We start from the raw sequence: 21,446 nt of genomic DNA on the forward strand, positions 1-21,446 counted from the left end.
CATAGCTGTTATCAGAAGTCCTCTCTGCTTTTTCATTTCATAGTTTACAATTTATGACACTTCAATACATTTTTTATTGAAATTGTTTTTTAATGGACAAGGCTGAATTGCTAGTACTATAAAAAGTCTTATTTGGATGACTTCCATTATCCTCTCTAATTCATCAATACAAGCTTCTAAATTGTTATTTTTCATTTCATATATTGAAAATAGATAGATAATAATTATGATAAGTCTTACAACCCCTTGCAAGAGACTTTTAACCATATCTTAATTGTCCATATTCAATATATTTTAAATGCTTAGTGTACCGAGTCATTCAGTAACACATGCTGTACTTAGAAGGCTATCATTTTCAATTAATTTCTTTTAATTTTGAATTCTGTTGAAAATGTTTATGTGGATTTTTAAACAAAATGGTCCCCTTTCCTGAACCTCAAAAATAAAAATTAATGCATTTACTCATGTTGGGCGAGGTGGGAACAGTGCATGACATATCTGAAATTTTATACATACAGCCAGATAATCTGCAGTGCAGTTTGGATGATGCTCCAAGTGAAAGTCTTCGAATTCCAGTTCAAATGGGCTGCCGTGACTGGACTTCAACCACCAGAAGCATTCGGAGCTGTGGTAGTAGGGCATCGGGTAGTTGGGAGATGTGAACGTGCCGGTGGGAGTGGTGAGATTGCCCCCACAACCTACAGGAGAGAGAGTTGGAATGATGCGCATCCTTTCTTTTCTGGTAAAATGGAATCTTCTTCTTCATTTCAAACTGATTACTGTTTGTCCCCTTTAAACTGAGTTACAGAACAACTACATCACCAAAGAGTAGCTGGCCTGTAATCCTGATTCATGTCAATGTACTTTTCCTAACCAAGATGACCAGCTTGAAGAAATCTACCAGGGAGCCAGAACGTCTTCCCTTACTTTGTCCTTCAAAAACAAAAGGCTGCTATTAATTCAGAAACATTTATAATGTTGAAGTTTATTACAAATAATCACAAAACACAAACTGGAAAAAATGGATGGGTATGGCGATCCAAGAAACAAGAAACCAGTGCAACTGGACTCTACAATCAAAGACAGCTCTTTGCTACTTACCTGTTAATGATCCATCCCAGTAAGCTGAGAATCCAGATCTGGAGACAAGGCCGTCACTCTTAAATTGTAACCATAGTTTGTTACTGTGAGAGATGATTCTTGGAGGTAGATTTGAACCACAGTACTTTCCCAGGGATGGTGAAGTTTCATAGCCTCCATCTCTGTGAGAAAATACAGATGTAAACTTTCATTAGGTTATTGATATAACCTACTGCATAAACATTTAACATTATTCGAACTTTGAGATCACAAACAGATTAGTTTACATCAATCAATGTCTCTCGAAAACACTCTAAAAAACATAATTTCGAGTTTTAATTTATTAAATAGTATTCAAATAACTTAATAAAAGAATAACCATTACTATTGGCACAACATTTTTTATAACCAATTACAAACTGAGAAAACGCGTTTAATATTCTCCTCAAATAAAGTGTCTGGCAAATGTATCAGAGAACACAGAATAAAAAAGCCATAATTATTAACAGTGTATATAAATGTTGCTTTATTTAATGGAGAAACCTTAAATGTTTTCCTTCTAATGTGAAAATTTTCAAAATTTAATATATCATATATGATGTATTTAGCAAAATTTTAAAATACTTCTTTCCCCGAGAACTTTTGGGGTCTTAAATCTAGTTTATACTCTGTGGCTTTTAAAGGCCTAAGGGGTAAAAAAAAGGATTCACTCGCATTAAAGTCTGATGATTAATTGCTGTAACTTAAGAAAATTATGTTATTTTAGCATAATATGGTACAATTGTGATTTATTATTTTAGCACCTTACTTTATATCATAGAATAAAATTTGCTATAAAATAATATAAAATTCCAAATGAAAAACAGATGTACATCAAATTGATTAAGCAATTTTAACTCAATAAAATAATCTCAGTAGATATCAATAAATCAGTTAACTTACCTTTAGTGCAAATATAACTTTTTAAATACATTCTGTCAAACTCACAAAAAATTAAAGAAAAAAAAGCTTTGTACTGAAATTCACAAGCCTAGACTTTTGTGATCTGCACACAAAAAACTTTGTGAAAATCCTAAGATGAGGTTGCTATCTTAGCATCATTTTATTATAATTAGACTAAATGGACAGTAAATTGCCTAAAATTTAAACTGTTTTTATATAAAGAAAGGAAATATTCAACAATAGCAAGTATCTAATTTCAGAGTGTCAGTACCTTTGTTTACTCTACCCAAATAAAATCTGGAAATTATTTTCAAATATTCCCAATAAAAGAATCACTTCAAAATAACCACTGAACCTCATGCAATTGTATGTTTTTCTTCTCTTAAGTCAGGCTCCAAATGACAAACTTTATCTCTTGAGAAAAAGAGCACAAAAACTTTCCAGAGATTTTCCATATTTCTTCCTTAACCTTTCCAAGAAAGATTATGAATGAAAATACATAATGAAAAAGATTACAGTGAAATAACAGTGCTTACCTGATTTCCACAAAATCTGCTACACATTGTCTGCCAATGGCCTCCTCTAAGGAGAAGTTCTTGAAGTGCAGTGCAATCTGTTGGCTGGTTTCCACTGTGATCCTATAAACACATTTCCAGTTTTTGGGGTAATTATTGGGGAAGTTTGGAGAAGTAAAGATCCCAGAGTCTTCTGTGTAGTCTTCCAAGCATACTGTGAAAATAAACAGACCACAAGAGGGAAAATAGAAAATATTATGCTACATGTATAAGCCATTCAGCAATAAACATTTGGTTACTTTGAGCCAATGTACTTGATTTTCAATAGGCCATTCTGGGATGGTTAAAGAATGATTTCATTTCAAAACGAAGCTTCTAAAATCTCAAAGGTAAAAACAATTATTAACAGTAAATCTAAGCTGAGAAGTGGAAGTTTGTTATACATATTGTGAGTGAACAACTTTTTATGTTCTTGGAAATGTTGTAATTTTCCTAATTCATGGAAATTACCAAACATTAAAAATAAGCCCTGACAACAGAAATCATAGAAGGGGCCTAGAAATAACTCAGTTCTGTTCTCCTTTTCATAACCTTCCTTTAAAATGATTTTCACCAAAGCACATATTTATGAGAAATGACAAAGCAGGTACCTCCGCCATTCAGCGACAATAGAAGATGAGACTCAGGGAGCAGAGTGACCTTGCATCAATGCCCAGCTCAAACACTGACAAGCGATGTGACCTTGGACAAGTGACTTCACCTCTCTGAGTCTCATCTCTAAAATGGAGATGATAGCTATCTGTGAGTATACACGTGAGTCTTAGAGACAATGCAGTTAAAGGGTTTGGCACATGGTATGTGCTCAAAAAATGGTAGTAACCACCATTATGTTTCAAAATAAAACAGAAAAGTATAAAAGAAAAGCAGAGCATAAATTATGGGGAATAAACAAATTAATAAACAAATAAATTATGGGACTCCTTCACATAAAACATTTAGATAGTCCTTGGACAATTTTATGTCCTAAATAAATATTTTCTACTTTTAAGAATTTTAACTTTAGCTATCCAGTCATTCAGACTCTATATTTACTAACCAACCCAATCATTCCCCTCCAAAGCTGAGATATTTTCCAAAGAAAATCTAGTTTCAAGGTACCTTCAATTATATCCAGTAATAACATAAATCTAGTGTCCAGAGTAGACACAGGTCCTTGGCTAAAAGTTTTGGGGGAGAATAAACTATTCTACTTAATCATAAGTAAAAACAAAAAAAAAAGTGAGGATGTTTAGGTGTGCTATTTCCCCAGTTGTTACTGTATAGTCTTACCCAGAAAAGAACAGAGGAACCACTGGTATTGAGAGCACAGAGACACATAGAAAATACTACAGGTTCTACTACTTCTGTATAGCCTTCTGAGTGATAAGATTCACCAAATATTTGGTTTACTCTATTTTAAGCATTAAGTGATCAAGGCTTTACTGTATTAAAGGAATCGATAGTGATGTTTAACTTCAAAGATGAATGTCATACTTTTCTATATTTTTTTAGTCTGCCAAGATATTTTTTCGAGAGAGAAGACAAGAAGGAAGAGAAGGCGGGTAGGGAAGGAAGGAAGAAAGGAAGAGAAAAGACAGGGAGAAAGCAGGGGAGGGAGGGAGGGAGAGAGAGAAGTGGGGATAGAGGTGGTAGATTAAGTATTTCAGACCCAGTAATGAGTATTACTAAGATAAAAACTCATGGATCACCTGGGCACCCAATGAAAGCTATGACCCAGTTCCCCTGAGCTGATAGAACTGAGACTCATTGACGACTCCCACATTCAGATAGCTTTAGCCAGTAAAGCAAATATCTAGAGCAAATTATCTATTCATATCACTTGTTCTTAAAGAGATAATGCTCCTTGCTTACCCATTCTGCTTCCAGAGGGGAAATACAATTGCATTCAATATTTCTAATGCAATTTGTAATTAGTCTGCAGAAGAGTGGTATGTATAATCAAGTTCCCATGTAAAGAAACCTACTTAATGAAATTTTTGAGAAGGAATGATGAGTAATTTCCCTGTACCTTGTTCATATACAAGTCATTATTGCAGCATAACTATTGTTGGTTGTTAATTTCTACTGAAATGTTGATTTACATGTCAAGCTTCTTTTCTGTTGCTGGCACAAAGGTGAACACAGTCCCTGATGAATTCAAATGATCTTCTCACTGTTCACTTTGTCTGAAATGCTTTATCTAACAACCTCCCCTCATCCCCCTAAAATACTCTTTAACAATAAACTCTTACTCATCATTTAAGGTCAAATTCAAATACCATTTCCTCTGTGAAACCTTTCCCAACCAAGTAGAATTAATTCTTTTGTGCTCAATAAAAACTTTATGCAAACAGAAGTTTGAGCCCCAAACATATTTTACGATGATGATTTTTATATAAAGACATTTCTTCTAATAGACCTTGAAATATGAATATGACCTTATTAACCATTATTAACTTTTATTTACCATAGTACTTGCCCAGATCACAATGTATTGAAAACTGAGAGGAGCGAGGCAAGTATCGAATTTCCTCCCACTCTCTCTCCCCGTTCGATTGCCCCCTCCACTCTTAGCGCCTCGCTTCTCCTCTCTGTCCTATCCTCTCTCCTCAGTAGAATGAGATTCTTTAATATTTTACATTTATTAAAGCTAAATTATAAAAATGTCTGCTTCCAGCCATGACAAGTAACTAGTACTGCATTCCATAACAACTACAATAATAGTATAATTCTGTCTTCCTGCCTGCTTCTTTATGCAATTTTAGTTATATCTTTTAATTCCATTTATTTTATAAATTCTACCTTACTGTTAAAAATAAGAAATAAGAAGAAAAAGCAATTTTTATATTTATCTAGTTATTTGCCATTTCTGGTCTTCTTCATTCCTTCTTATAGATATATATTTCTCTTTGGTATCCTTTGCCTTTGGTGATTATAATAGACATCGTGGTATTTCATGTAGTATAAGTATTCTAGTGATAAATTCTCTCAGCTTTCATTTGTCTAAAAATGTCCTTTTTGCGCTCTCATTTTGAAAATATTTTTGATGAATATTTAAATCTATTTCTCCCTCTCAACCTTTTAATGATGTATCCTATTTCCTTCTTGCCTATGATTGTTTCTAATTAGAATCTAGCCATCACTTATATCATGGTTTCCCTATATGCAGTCTGTCCTTTTTCTCTTTATTTTCCATGTATTTGTGAAGTAGGAAGAGAAGCATGTGAAATACAAAGTGTCAGGTATAAAATAGAAGGTGTATAAAGTAGTAGCATATTAACTCTAAGCAGACTAACCGGTAAGTTAAGAATGCATATTGTAAGCCTTTGAGCAAACACACCAAAAACTGAGGTATCATTAAAAAGCTAACAAAGGAAATGGAATGGAATACTAAAAATATTCTATAAACCAAAAATAAGACAGGAAAGTGGCAACAGAAGAAGAAAGACATGTGTGAAAACCCCAAAGCTAATATCATTCTTAAGTAGTAAAGGACTCAATGCTTTCCTCCTGAGACCGAGAACAAGGCCAGTACATCCAATCCCATCCTTTCTACTCAGCATGGCACTCGTCACTGCACTAAGATAAAAAGAGACAGACAGAGAGACAGAAGGAGCTTGAAAAGGAAAAAATAAAACTGTCTTTATTCACGGATATGATTGTCTATATAGAATATACTAAGGAATCCACTAAGAAGTTACTAGAACTAATAACTGAGTTTAACAAAAAAACAGGATACAAGATAAGAATCTTTCCAACAAATAGTGCTTGAAAAGTTAAATATCATTTGCTAAGCAAACAAACTTGGATACATAACCCACATGATATGGAAAAGTTAACTCAAAATGGATCATAAACACAAATGTAAAACTATAAAACTTGTAGAAGAATGTACAGGGTATACGAGGGAAACTGTCATCACTTTAGCAGGCACAGATTTCGTAGTCAAAATACAAAAAACAGTAACCATAAAAAAAAAAAAGGACATATGAAATTTTCAGTTCTTCAAATGATACCATAAAAAAAAAAGCTAGCTATAAGCAGTGAGAGAAAATATTTGCAATACATTTATCTGGCAAAGGACATACACGTATTCAGAATATATAACATTCAACAATAACAAGATAACACAGGCAAAGATGAAAAAAACAAGATGTATAAATTGTCAACAAGCATGTGAGAAGGTACTCAGCACTGTGAGTCACCAGTAACATGCAAATTAAAACAACAGTGAGGCACAACGATACAACTACCAGAAGCTAAAAATGAAAAGATTGCCAGGACCAAGTGTTGGCAAAGATGTGGAGAGAGTAGAATTCTCATTCATTACAGGTGGGAATATAAAACGGTATAACCGCTTTGAGGGAAAAAAAAAGTCTGGCAGTTTCTCATAAAATTAAACATTACTATATGACCCAGAAATTCTACCCTTAGGTATTTACCCGAGAGAATGGATAACATAAGTCCACAGAAAAATTTGTATACCAATGTTCATAGCAGTTTTTTTCATGATAGCTAAAAACAACCCACTATTCAAAAACAGGAGAGTATGTAATCAAATAATGACATATTCATACAATGGAAGGCTTTTCATCAATAAAAAGAAAAGAACTATTTATATAAAGAACGAATTTCAGAAGAATTATGCTAAGTGAAAGGAGCCAGCTATAAAAGGGTGTTCCCACTCAACTTGCCTTTTGAACGGGCAGAACTAATGGACAGTGACAAGAATCAGGCCTGTAGTTGTTGAGATGGAGGATGTGGAGGGATTGATCAAAAGAACCCAGGGATACTTTCTGGGATGATAAAAGTGTTTTATATTTTGAATGGAGTGGTGATTACATGGATGTACACATTTGTCAAAACTATGAATGAATTTTACTTCATGAGATTACAAAATAAAAATCTTTTGTTATATTAAAAGTTTGAAAGTTCCATGCAAAAATAGTTGAGTTCTCTAAGAAAATCCAATAAATAATTCAGATATCCAATAAATAATAAATAAAATTAAAATAGAAAAATTAAAAATATTTTGAAGGTATACCTACTATAATTAATAATACGTAATTAATATTAAAATTTGATCATTGTTTTATGAGATTCACATATCTTATTTTATGGAGAGAAAAGCAATGGTTCTCTGAGCTTACTGTGGCTATTCCCTGAAAGGCTAGTAATTCCTCTTACCTAACAATGAAGTCTGTACAATGTTTATGTTTTCTTCCCTTTACATTATAAATAGCTCTTTCTAGAACAATATTAATATGGAGAAATAGTAATGGTATGCTCCGGTTTCCTCTATGCATTTCAATAAAGCATAAATAATTAAAATTGAATACATTCCCATAAAAGGATGTTCATGTGTTGCCATAATTCTTACTATATCAAAACTAAATGCAAACATAAAAATGTCTTTTGTTCATATCTTTGTTGACGAAGGAAAACTCATATTCAGTGGCAGTTTGCTTTTTATAGTGGTCTAACAACATTTACAAAGAGACGAAGAAGAAAATTACAGTTTTTCCATCCATATATTCAACTGAACTACCAATGGAAAAGCACATCTCTGAAGATCAAAGACAGCTTTTGATAGGCCTCAGATATCTTTCTTTCTGACCAATCTCAGAAAAATTAAAAAGTTAAGAAAGAAAAGAGAAAATATGCAAATGTCTTCTATAGACCATGACAAAATCACAAAGCTATAGCTTTCTAAAAATCATGATGTATCTTTGCCCCCACTAAGTATTTTCAAATAAGTTTTAGTAACAGAGCATTCAGCTTATCATCAAAGGGGAAAATTTGAAACACACAGCAATGATATTACTTCAGGAATAGGAGACAGAGATCCTGTGGATTTGAAAATGTATCTCTTAGGAAGGCCCTAGATTATAGGTCACTGCTCAACCGCACCGTCCTGCTTTGCTTTATGTGATAACATATGTGATTATCCAATAACATTAGAGATCAATCCATAGGTGATGCTTTCTAAATCATTTATGAGATGTTTTGTGTCAGCATGAATTCGTATGACCTCAGATCTTCTAGATATTTTCTAAATAATAGTCAAACCAGGAACCATCATCGGCCTCTATAGGCATACTTGGTTTAACAATCTTCAAAATGAAGACTTGAGGGAAGACAAAATTACAGGTTCAGTTTCTCCTTTAGGAAAGACGAATACTCCCTAAATGAAATCTAACGTTTTGTTCTACAATTCTCTGCTATGTGGTCAGTTGTGCTTTGTATTTATCCTCGCAGATGACCAATTCAAATGAATATAAATATAAGCTAATTCATTAAAGCAGCTATTGTAAAATCGTGCTTGGACATCAGTCATCATATTTTAAACCAGGCACAGTCATTGTGCTTTACAGCTATTATGTAATTTTCACAAAGAATGTTTTGTTTTCTCTTCCCCAATTATGTGAAATGGTCAGGCTTCATAACTCCACTTTTTAGAGAGGTACAGATGAGGGATCTGAGACTTCTGGAGGTCAAGCTCTAAAATCACCTAGTTCATACAAGCTAAAGATAAAATTTGAACCCAAGTCCTTCCATTCCAAATCCAGTGCTCTTTAATAATCCCTGTTTTCTCTGTGCAGAAAATGTCAATTTAGAAATGAAGGCAAGTAGACTACTAAGAACATCACAATTAGATGTTTTCTTTAGCATTTTCATTCTCAGTACTAAAAAATATAATAAATAAATCTGAGCTGGGAAGTACTGGGATACCCATACATACAAAAATATAAGAAATACTGACCAATAAGAAAGTAAATCTTTAAAAGATCAATAGACTCACTAAAAACCATTTCCAGAGGGAAAATATGTAAATATCTCGCAGTGGAGAATACAGAATTCAAGGTGGATAGAAAGAACCAGAGAGGCTTCTCACTTGCCCAAAGCACCCCAGCTGGTATCAAAGCTGGAGCCAGAATCAAGCTTTGTCTTCAGCCTGCTTTTCACCCAGCCAGGAAAAGTACTTTCTGCCATTATAAGTTTAAATTCAATCCACCGTTACATCTCAATTGTAATTATATAGTAATTTATGTGCTAAGACTTGACTTTGAGAGTCTCTGGGGAACTGCAGTTTCATTAGAATCACTTGAATTGCTTGGCACAAACCCACCGTTGACCTGTTTGAATCAGAATTTCTTGGTAGGACCTTGATACCTGAATTTGTAACAAGAAAATCCACCCCAGGTTCTTTATGAGAGGCAGAGTTTGGGAACAGTGCTCTACAGATGTACATTTTAAAACAGACACAGAACTCTCCCTTTTCATTTCTTCTAAAGAAACCCTCTTGCACCCTTCCTGTAATCATTTCTTGACTTCTGACCCTCAGATGCCTTTCCTAGGCTCATTCCAAGATGACTGAGGAGAAATAGCAGTAAACGGCCAGCGGGATGGGGCAGCTGGGAATGAGGAGGCTGGGAAGGCCGGCTCAGGCCCACTTTAACCCTGCATTGATGTGGTTCTGATACTTCCTCATATAGCTCTTCTTTTTACAGAAGACGTGGAAGGTCCACCACAGTTCTGCTGCAGCTCTGAGCAGAACGCTAGTAGCTAGTTCATCTAGAGCATTCCCCAGAGCTAATGCAGACATGGCGAAACAAATGGATAGGGCATAAAGGCTGGGTTTTTCAGTTTGGCTCCTATACCAACTAGCTGTGTATTCTTGGGAAGATAAATTCGATTCTGGACTTCGATTTCCCTCATTCAGAATATAAGGTAATAATTGGACTAGATCAGTGTTTTGAACTTCCTGACACACCATAAAAAATACATTTACCTCAATCACACATACACACAGATATTGCAAACAAGGTTTCATGAAATAATACCGAACTTTGTGTGATAAACTCTAATAATTTCTCTTCTATTCTATACTTTTAACAAATGCATGTAGCAACCTAATAAGATAATTCCATGACCCACTGAGTCATGAATGTTTCAATGTTTAGAAAAACTCTAACTTAGTTGTCATATAGGCTTTCTCCTAATGTTAAAGTAGAAAATGCATCATATACACTTATGTATTCTTTCTTATGCTTTTAAAGTTTCCTCTCTGTAGGATTACATTATTGTACATGTAGTAGATATTAATAGAATATAAAAATCACAGTCTAAATTAATAAAGTTAACTAGTCAATTAAATTTGTAACAAGAAAATCCCACTGATATACTGGATTTAATTCACAAGTTAAATTCACAAATTTAATTCACAAATTAAATGAGTCAAGTTAACTAATCCCTCAAAATTCAAATATTTCGTACTTTAAATTAGCAAACATTTAAAAGCTAGTCTCATGATCAGTTACCAAGAAAACCTTAAGAGTTCCTACCCACAAACATTTTACTTGTTAGTTTTTTGTTTCTTTTTCTCAGGCACATCTGGAAGATAGAACCGGTGATGAGGGAGGAAGTCACAGTAATGACCAGAAGCCAACCTCTTTCCTCCCAAACACATACTTAGAGGCTGACATCATAGCTCCGCGGCATGCCCTACAGATGGAAAAGTAACTGGATTTAAGTCAGGAAATTTAACCTCTATCAGATGAAGACAGAAAAGGCTTCGGCAGAGAAACTCACACCTGTTGTGCCAAATAACTAGAAATCAAGAACCAAATACTGTCATTATTGCTCTGAAAATAACTTCTGCTAAAGCAATAAAATAGAATAGGGGCCAATGATTGAGCTTCCATTGATCTTTTCCCCTGATACTGTTTTATTCTGCAGGAAGTATAAAAAATAAGATGACAACTGAAAAAAAAGAGTCCTAACACCTCTCTGTTTCCAGGTGGATGCTGACATGGACTCAGACCGCCTAGAGGGCTTGCACCTGGCCTGGCTGTCACCAGCCCAACCCCCACAGCAGCCCACTAAGCCCCTCCTTCCCTGAGCCATCCTGCAAAAGGAGGTCATGCTCAGCAATTCCTGAGAGCCAGTCACTCACATCCTGATCTACCGGAAACTGAGACAGGCTCCAAAATGGTAAGTTGAGGGTGCCATGTGGCTTTCTGCATCCAACCATCTGGTTGCTATTCAGAATATTTGACTGTGTTAGTCAGACAGATGAGTTCATCCAGCAAAAAAGCAGGTGCACAGTGACCAGCTGGGCTTGGCCAAGGGGTGGAAAAAGCAAACACTGGTCTGTGATTTCAGCCTCGTCTGGACCAAACAGAGGCCAAAGTCATGATCATCACCCAGGGAAGCAGATCGGAGAGTCTTTCGAGCCTGCCACTTCGGGATTTCCTTCTCTTTCACCATTTGTCTTTTCTCATGTTCTCCTGCTTTATCAACTTCCTTTTCTGTCCAGCTTGCCTCTTTCCTTTTTCTCAACTTACTTTTATCTTACCTGTATCTTATCTTTCTGAAAAAAAATTTTTAATTAAAATTTAACTTTCACATCCTCTCTGCCATATTATTTCAACTGCTCTTGGTTCAACCTGCACTACATACTACCTTATAGGCTAGTGTGGTATATTAGCAGAGTTGTTTTAGTCATTACAGAGCTATGTCTTACTTTGCACATTGTTACGAAGGTTTCCATAACATTTTCAGGAGGCCTCTCCTGCATCGTATGTTATCTAAGATACAGCTAGTTTATTCAAGCAGCAAATTAAACTTGTGTTCATACAATTGATTAGAGCTGGAAGACATCTCAGAGATCATCAGATCCAATCCTTTAATTTTACAGATGAGAAAACTGGCCCAGAGAGTTCAAGTGACTTGTTCCAAACCCTAATCTAATATTCAGTGTGCTTCAGGCCAAATATATGAGGCAGATAAAACTACGGAAGTATGGAAAATTGTGTGCACACTACAATTTCTTGAAAAGCCAGTTTTGTTCTTTGGATGGTAAACACCTGAATGAAGTCCAGCGACTTCAATAACATAACCTATTGTAATTGCTGGAGATTCAATTCCCCGTGTGCTTGAGCTGGATAACAAACTGTCTCCTAGAGAAAGTCCTACAGGGGGGAAGGTGTATGATTCTCTCATCCTCAGGATTCTGCAGAAATCTAAAGGCATGCTACCAAAACACAGAACTTGACTTGCTGCAGACAAAGCAGTTTTGCCTGAAATAAAAAGCAATGGCTAGCCACTCTGAGGAGAAATACATGAGAAAATGGGCAGGGATTCTGAGTGGGAGATTTTTAAGTTGTTTGTTTGTTTGTTTATGGGAGTAGAGCTTTCAAAGATGAGCACATAGTGATCTCTGGACACAAGACACTGTCCAGGGAAGCACATGCAGGCACAGGAAAAGCTCCCGGCACTTCCTGAAGGCAGCATCAGTGAACTACACCATGTCTGTGAGCAGTCCAGAGACTGTGACATGCCTGGGAAGCTCAGTCACCATACGTCTACTGTAGATCTACACTGGAGAGTGTTTTGGTCCATCCAATGTCTTTCTAAATATGATGCAAAAGGAAAACCCAGACTCTCTAAAATGATACTCTTCCCAGGTGGAAATAGAAGCCGAAAGAAACGCGATGCACTCAGAAATCCCATAGGCTTTGGGGCTGGGGCACCTCTGGTTTACATATTACTTCAAACACCTTCCTTGCAAAGGATATTTGTTTCCTATGCTGCATTTGCAAAGAGCAAAGTAATGGTGAAAATTAAATAATAGGAAAAAATACAATAAAAGGAATAAATGCTGACTAGTTTGTTTCATTAAGTCAAATTTAGAAATGTATATTTTGCCAAGAAATTTGACATTTCCTGCCATAGAATACCATCTGGTAGCCTCTTATTCTTACCTGCCATTGTCCTTTTTCAAACTTCTTAAAATAAATATTCGGTCTCTTTGTTAGAAGAGATGAAATTTTATTTTGTGGTAGACTTTTAAACTCACAGCAAAGTTGTAAGAACTAGCTCTTGATTTCCTTTTACCTGGCTTGACTGCATTTCTGTATATTGCCCCCATTGCTTTCTTCCTGTTTCCCTCTCTGACTTGCTCACTCCCTCACTCTCTGAACCACTGGAGAGTAATTTGAAGATATCACATGTTTTCCTCCTAAAAACATCAATGTATAATTCCTAAGAACAAAAACAGTCTCTTACAAAACCACCATACAATTATCAAAGTTAGAAAATTTAACATCGACACAATATTTTTGTCTAATCATTTGTCTATTTTTAATAGAGAAGGCACTAAAGTCACTATACTTTTTTCTAAATACAGCTTTCATTGGGTGCCACAGGTTTGAGGATGAAGTACTCTCACAGTACTACTTTGTAACGGAGTAAAGGAAGCCAAGCATACAAATGCTGTTTTGTTACCTGTTGATGCATTATTTGCTTCATAGTTTATTAAAAAGCCTTCATAAGCAAGGTCAGAGTCAGCCACAAACACAAGCATTAATGAGTTGCTACTGCTGGTTAGAGAGGGTGGGATCGATTTTCCACAATATCTATTTGAAACAAAGAAACACAAGTTCAAAAACTTTTAGTACACTTGAAATGATGTACCAAAAATTAGGACATAACAACAACAACAACAACAACAACAACATCCTCTATTAATCTTAAAAACACATATATTTCAGGCACAAACATTTGCAAAGTTGCTGAACATCATCCTATTCATGAACACTTTCCTGAAATGATTTTTCGTGTGTGTTTATATGTGGGACTTGTCATGTATAAGAAGTTTAATGAAATTAGAAATTATAATATATACTAGGCTGTCATATAGCATATTAATGAACTTATTAATAGAAATATAGTGAACTTATACAACAAAGGGAAACCACATGTCACAAAGTCATAGACCATAGACTCTACAGTCAGCTCTATCACTTAGAGGCATCATGACTTTGAGCAGAGCACTCAACATCTATGACTCAGTTTTCCCATCTCTAAAATGGGACTAATGATAGTACCGACTTCATAGAGTTTTTTTGAGAATTGTATCAGTTAATATACCGTATATAAAGAACTTAGGACACTGCCTAGAATAGTAAGCCCTATATAGGTAAAATGTATTACTTTTAAACAGCTGGCCTACACAGAGGTAAGAGTTTAATTATGAAGCTATGTCAAGATTTTGCTAAATAAAAGCAATTTTACTCAGCAATGATAAAAGTTGAGTTTTGATAAAAGGCATTATGCCACAAGCTTTCTTCTAGAGAAATACCTGTAAGGAGTGACTAGAAAATAGAAATCTCAAATCAAAGAACATTTGGTAAAATTAACCAAATGGAATGATAGGAGAAAAAAACAGAAACCAAAATAAGAGAAAACATTGAATATGGGAACTGGATAAGTTAATTTCTGAAGAAGAAAAAGAAAACAATTAGTGTCTAATACCCTTTCAGTGTTAAAATAGATTTGATATCTTGATCAAAATAAAGGTAGGTGAATTAATTAATACTTTAAATGTCTATATATGCCAGTGTCTGTCAAATTGGGCAAGATCATTATAGTAGTTCATGCCATTCAGTAAAAACTATCTATTTTTCAGTGATTATGAATCAAATACCATAAAAAAGAAAAATAAAAGAAGAAAGTTTTTAAAATGAAAGATTAAGACAAATAAGAGCAAAAATGAATGAGGAGAATAAAAGAAAAAATTAGTTGAAGAAAATAATGGATAAATGGAAAATGTTTAAAAACGGATAAGAAAAAATAAAATGCAAGAAAGAGTAATAAAAAAACATCAGATTTTCATTTCCAATAAAGATGTAATAACAGGGGCTTGATGTAAACTTGTACCTGAAACAACTAAAAACATGGGAAAATATATAAAACAATGGCTTTCAAGACACTGGGTATCAAGCAGTGAAGGGCAATGACTCTTCAGAAATGGAAAACAAGTAACTTTAAAAGCAAAACTGGAAATGATCAAACTGTTTCCAAGTGACTTAACTGCATCCCAAAACAAATCTCAAGAATACTTAAATCTCAAGAATACTTATAGGAAAACAATAATGTCCAGTGCACAAAAACACAAAATTGAAAATGTCTGGTATCCTATCAAATATTGTCAGCGTGAAAAGAAGGAGGAAAGTATAATCCATAATGGGAAGAAAAACTTATCAACTATAGCAAGAAATGCCACAGGTGACCGAATTAGCAAAGACATTAAAATACTGTAGCCTACAGATTTAGGAAGCTAGAGGAAAATATTAATGTGTAAAGTAGAGATATGGAAGATATAAAAGATAACCCAAATTTAAAAACTTCTAGAAATGAAAACTACCATGTCTAAGATGAAAAATACACTTGGTAGGATTAACAGCAGAACGGACATTACAGAAGAATAAGTAAGGGTACTTGAATACATAGCAATAGAAAGCAAAAGAAACTCTCCAAAATAAAACACACAGAGAACAAAGACTCCAAATCAAAAGAACAGGGTATCAGTGAATTGTGGGACAATATCAAATGGCCTAAGACACAAGTAATTAGAGTCTCCAAAGAGAAGGCGAGACAGAATTTCAAGTATTTCAAGAATGAATGGCTAAAAATGTTTCAAATTTGATAAAATTATAACCTTTTAGAGCCAAGAAGCTCAACAAAAACCTTATACTGACTGATAAAAGCCAGTCAGAAAAAAAAAAAAGAGCATACATAGTATGATTCCACTTTTATACAATTCCAGAATATGCAAACTTATGGTGACAGAGCACAGGTTAGTGGTTTCATAGGGATGGGGGTGAGGGGCAGAAGTGAACAATTAGCATGGGTAGGAAGAAGGTTGTAGGAGAAATGGATGTGTGCAGCATATTGATTTTGGTGATGCCTTCATGATGTATACACATGTCAAAACTTAATTATGAAAGGCCAGTGCTACAGAGTAGCCAAGTAGAAATGGTCACTGAGAAGCATGTTGATCTCACCTGGTTTTTAAAACACAACATGTGGATTTTAACATACTTCCTTCATTGCAGCAAGAAAACTTTTGTGTTTTTTTAAAAAAAAAAAAAAAAAAAAAAAAATTTCACCTCCCAAGAGATGTCCCAGAACCAATGTCATAAACATCCAGATAGTCGCTTGTGCAATTGTAATGAAACTCCAGATGAAATCTTCTGAATATCAAATTAATCAGGTAGCCAGGTTGAACGGATATATACCAGGTACAGTTGACACCATGGGGGTAGATATTTGGATGGCCAGGACTTTGAATGGTTCCTGTTGGCTCTGTAAGAATTTTTCCACATGCTGTTGAAATAAAAATAAAATTATCAGAACAAGTAACCAAGAAGCTACCTGAAATACAAAATAAAATAATCTGATCATAGACTCTTAAAAGCTCAAAAAGAAAAATGTCTCATATGCCACTTCAGATAATCTAGTTTTCTCTTACTAATAGATATCAATTAACTATTGCTATGTGCTGATTAAGAAATATATATTTTGCCTTTGAATATACCTTAAAATTTTTACAGTGTAGGTGGCTACACATCTACAGTGTAAATAAATTTTTCATAATAATTTATTTCCATTGTTCACTTATTCTGATATAAACCCAAGAGACAAAACTGAAGTGTCAATCCCTTACCCAAATCTGCAGTACTGAAGTGAGCCATGAAACCATGATTTTCGGTAGAAGAACTTTTCACAAATATGACATAAAGAAAATTGTACACGGATGTTATAAATGAAGGTATGTCTCTGCCACAATATTTTTTATTTTCAGTAGAACCCAAAATGGAACTGCTACCAATCTAAGTAAAAAAGATATATTCAAATTTATTTTGTTAGATATTTATTTTGGAAGATTGCTTCAAAAATAATTATTTCTGAAATGTTTTTGTATTCATATAGTAAAATAAATTCAGTATATTTTAATTATCCCAAAAGAAACTCTATGCCTGTTAGCAATCGCTCCTTATTCCCCACAAATTTCAGCCCCAAGCAGCCACTAATTTACATTCTATCTCTATAGAATGCCTATTCTGCATTTGAAATAGATGTAATCATACAACATGTGGTCTGTTATGACTAGCTTCTTTCATTAAATACAATGTTTTCAAAGTTCAACCATGTTATATAGCATATGTCATTACTCCTTTGTAATGTCACATAATATTCCATTGTATAGACACACCACATTTATTAATTCATTTGTCAGTTGATGGACACTTAAGATTGTTTATACTTTTTGGCTATTATGAATAATGATTGTACTAACTCACGTACAGATTTTTGTGTGGATATATCTTTTTATTTCCCTTGGGTATGTACCTAGGGTGGAATTGCTGGATCAAATGATAATTCCATGTTTAAATATTTGAGGAACTGCTAACTCTTTTCCAAAGCAGCTGTACCATTTTACATGCTCACTAGGAGGGTATAAGTATAAAAGCACTCAATTTCTCACATCCTTGGCAATACTTGTTATTATCTGACTTCTTGATTACAGCCATTCTAGTGGGTGTAAAGCACTATCACACTGTGGTTTGATTTGTATTTCCCTGATGATTTATGGTGAGCATCTTTTCATGTGCTTATTGGCCATTTGTATATCTCTTTAAATATATGTATATTCATATTATCTGACCATTTTTAAAATTAGGTTATTTTTAATTTTGATGAAGTCCAATTATTCTATTTTTCCTTCTGTTGTTTTGTTTTTTTGTGTGTCATATCTAAGAAGGCTTTGCCTAACCCAAGGTTACAAATACTTACTCCTATGTTTTCTTCTACAAGTTCATGGTGTTAGCCACATTTAAGTCTATAATCCATTTTAAGTTAATTTTTATGAATAGTATAAAACAGGGGTCCAGTTACATAATTTTGTATGTAGATATTCAGCATCACTTGTTGACAAAACTATTTTGTTCCCATTGAAATGTCTTGGCACTCTCTTCAAAAATCAATTGACCATAAAAGTATGGATTTATTTCTGGATTTTCAATTCTGTTCCATATTTTATCTTTACTTAAATAACACACTTATTCATTATCATAGCTTTGTTCTAAATTTTGAAATCAGTACGTGTGAGCCCTCTAATTTTGTTCTTTTTCAAGAATACTTTGTTATTCTGGTTCTCTGCATTTGCATATGAATTTTACAACCAGTTTGTGAATTTCTGCAAAAGTGACAGCTGGGAATTTGCCTAGGATTGAATTGACTCTTTAGATAAATTTGGGAGTATTGCCATCTTAACAACATTAAGGTTTCTAATCCATGAACATAAGATGTCTTTCCATTTGTTTAGGTCTTTAATACCCTTCAACAATGTTTTATAGTTTTCAGAGTACAGTATTACATGTCTTTTTAAAGATTATCCCTCAATGTTTATTCTTTTTCATGCTGCTGTAAATAGAATTGTTTCCTTGATTTCATTTTCCAATTCTTCATTGCTCATGTATAGAAAAAGAAATGACTTTTCTATTTTGATCTCGTATCCTGCAACTTGCTGAATTTGTTTATTACTTCTAATAGTATGTGTGTGTATGTTTCTTATGATTTTTCTATATACAAGATCATATTATCTGTGAATAAATAGTTTTACTCCTTCTTTTTCATTCTGGGTGCATTTTATTACCTTTCCTTGCTTCCTAGCTAGAATTTCCAGCATAATATTGAATAGAAGTGGTTAAAACAGACATCTTTGTATTTTTACTGACCATTTAATGTTTCATCATTTAAAATAATGTTAGCTGTAGGTTTTGTTTTGTTTTTTTTTACAGATGCCCTTTAGCAGATTAGAAGAGTTCCCTTCTATTCTTAGTTTGTTGAATGTTTTTATCATTAAAAGGTATTAGACTTTGTCAAGTGCATTTTCAGTATCTATTGAGGTAATCGTGTGACTTTCTTCTTTCATTTACATTAACCGATTTTTGGATATATATCAACCTTGCCTTTTATGAGCTAAATCCCACTTGGTTATGGTGTATAATCCTCTTTATATCCTGCAGGATTCAGTTAACTAGTAGTTGAGGATTTTTATATCTATATTCACAAGTGATAGCGGTCTGTACAAACTAGTTTTGTTTCATGTAACTGATCTGAAGACAGTATGACACAGTATTTTTTATAATATACAATCAAATACAAATATTCAAATTTTTTTACTCTTACCTCAACATAGTCTGTATCACAGAGGGCAGAACTTCCAGTTTCAAAGCCAGTGAAGTTGAGAAGAACTACCTGGCTTTGGGGCTGGTGGATGGTCCACCTACAGATCCTTTCTCCTGGATACACGTTCGGATAGAGGGGCGAGCGAATGACCCCTTCTCCAGTTAACTCACCTCCACAGGCTGTAAATATAAAAATAATAGCAATGTTCGTCCAGAAAGAAATAATCCTTTCCCTTAATGCTATTGCTAAGTCTAATTACACACAAGGATATAATGAAATGTGACATTACTATTAGAATTTTTTTTGACACTTGTGGGCATAAAATGACTAAAGTATTTCCAGAAATTAAAGTGTTACAATCAGAGAATTTTAGGTATTTAAAAATTAAGGCATGTGTTTTCTTACCAACTTGATAAATAGCTCTGAAACTAGCTCTTGCAACAGAAGCATCCAATCTAAGCCTGATCCAGATATTATTAGTAATAGATGTGATGGGAGAGAGTGTTTCATTGCCTTTGACTTTTCCAAGTAAAGTTTCACCATCTCTAACCTAAACAGAAAAATAAAATGGATTTACTGTACTCTCAATCAACAAAATTACCTTGGCAGCAGTGGCATTATTTGGAGAGGAGAAAATGGCAGATTCAAAATGAGTTAGAATCTAATTTGGGTTACATACTTACCTTATATCTGAAAGTAGTCAGCAGGTCATTTTCTACACAATGCAATAACACTAAATATTGATTACAAAATCTTAAGTTAAAAAATCCAAAAGCATAAGAATTTAAAAAATGTTTTCCTAGTAATTGCCACAATATCAAAGAGGAAATAAATGTACAATTTTGGACTATTCAGAAAACAAAAAGTGTGAAGAAGACAACATATCAAAATATGCAAGTTTTAGCCACATCTGTAATCAAAAGAAGTCACAGACTAAACTGCTTTCGTTACTGAAAGAAAAACAGAAAAGTACATGAAAAAAGAGAGACCAGGAGACTCTAAGAGTCGACTTAAAAATTAAAAGAAAGTATTAAAATGAGAAATAACAAAGTAAAAATAAAAGCAAAACTACAAATAAAATAGAAAAGAAAGTAGAATTGATAAATATATTCAAGAACTGTTTTTCATGGTTAGGGGATGGGAATATAAAAGACATCTTTGGCAATAAAGGTAAAAGAAAATAAAGAGAAAAGAAAATAAGCACAAATATGCAACATTTAAAATGACAAAGGTGACACAAATATACAGATACTGAGGAATCTATTTAATATGATAATTCTATGTAGAACTTCATGCTAATATTGTTAAATGTTTGAAATGATTATTTTCACAAAAAATATAAAATTCTCTTAGGAACGATAAAATTTGAATAGACAATCAGCCATAGATAAAATTGAAAATGTTATCTAATAATTACTTCCTCTACAAAAAAATCCCAGATGTTGTACCTGGTAAGTTACTTTAAACTTTTAAGGAACAGATAATTTCCATATATGGTTTGTTCTAAAACATCCGAAAATATGGAACAATTCCCAACTAATTTTTCTTAGAATCACCTTACGAAATCCCAACATAGATAATGCAAATGAAAACTACAGATTGATCTCACCTATTAATATAGATACAAAAATCCTAAACACAGTTCTAGAAAAATAAATTCATTCCATTTTTAGGCATTTAGTGGCTAGGGACTAAAGATACTAAAGATACACTGAAATGTGAGATTGTCATACACAACGGGAATTTTCCACTGTCCTATGTGACATACATATTACTGACACTTCTGTTACTAAATGTGAAATCTAGCTCTATTTTTCATACTAAATACAA

At 33.8% G+C, this 21,446-nt stretch overlaps 1 protein-coding gene across 3 annotated transcripts in view; it reads right to left on the minus strand.

The window, feature by feature from the left end:
• The window catches only part of CUBN (cubilin), a 233,315-nt gene that overhangs the window by 171,337 nt on the left and 40,532 nt on the right, over nucleotides 1-21,446 (minus strand). For all 3 annotated transcript variants that reach the window (XM_039877480.1, XM_039877479.1, XM_039877481.1), the window contains 8 exons: nucleotides 20,022-20,166; nucleotides 19,617-19,795; nucleotides 17,089-17,254; nucleotides 16,532-16,748; nucleotides 13,866-13,996; nucleotides 2,559-2,751; nucleotides 1,102-1,262; nucleotides 517-698 (listed from right to left, as the gene is read on the minus strand). In XM_039877480.1, the coding sequence (XP_039733414.1) occupies nucleotides 517-698; nucleotides 1,102-1,262; nucleotides 2,559-2,751; nucleotides 13,866-13,996; nucleotides 16,532-16,748; nucleotides 17,089-17,254; nucleotides 19,617-19,795; nucleotides 20,022-20,166 (1,374 nt within the window). The remainder of the gene's footprint in view (nucleotides 1-516; nucleotides 699-1,101; nucleotides 1,263-2,558; nucleotides 2,752-13,865; nucleotides 13,997-16,531; nucleotides 16,749-17,088; nucleotides 17,255-19,616; nucleotides 19,796-20,021; nucleotides 20,167-21,446) is intronic.

This window comes from Pteropus medius, unplaced genomic scaffold (genome assembly GCF_902729225.1).
Source record: "Pteropus medius unplaced genomic scaffold, Ma_sr-lr_union100, whole genome shotgun sequence".
Taxonomy (NCBI): domain Eukaryota; kingdom Metazoa; phylum Chordata; class Mammalia; order Chiroptera; family Pteropodidae; genus Pteropus; species Pteropus medius.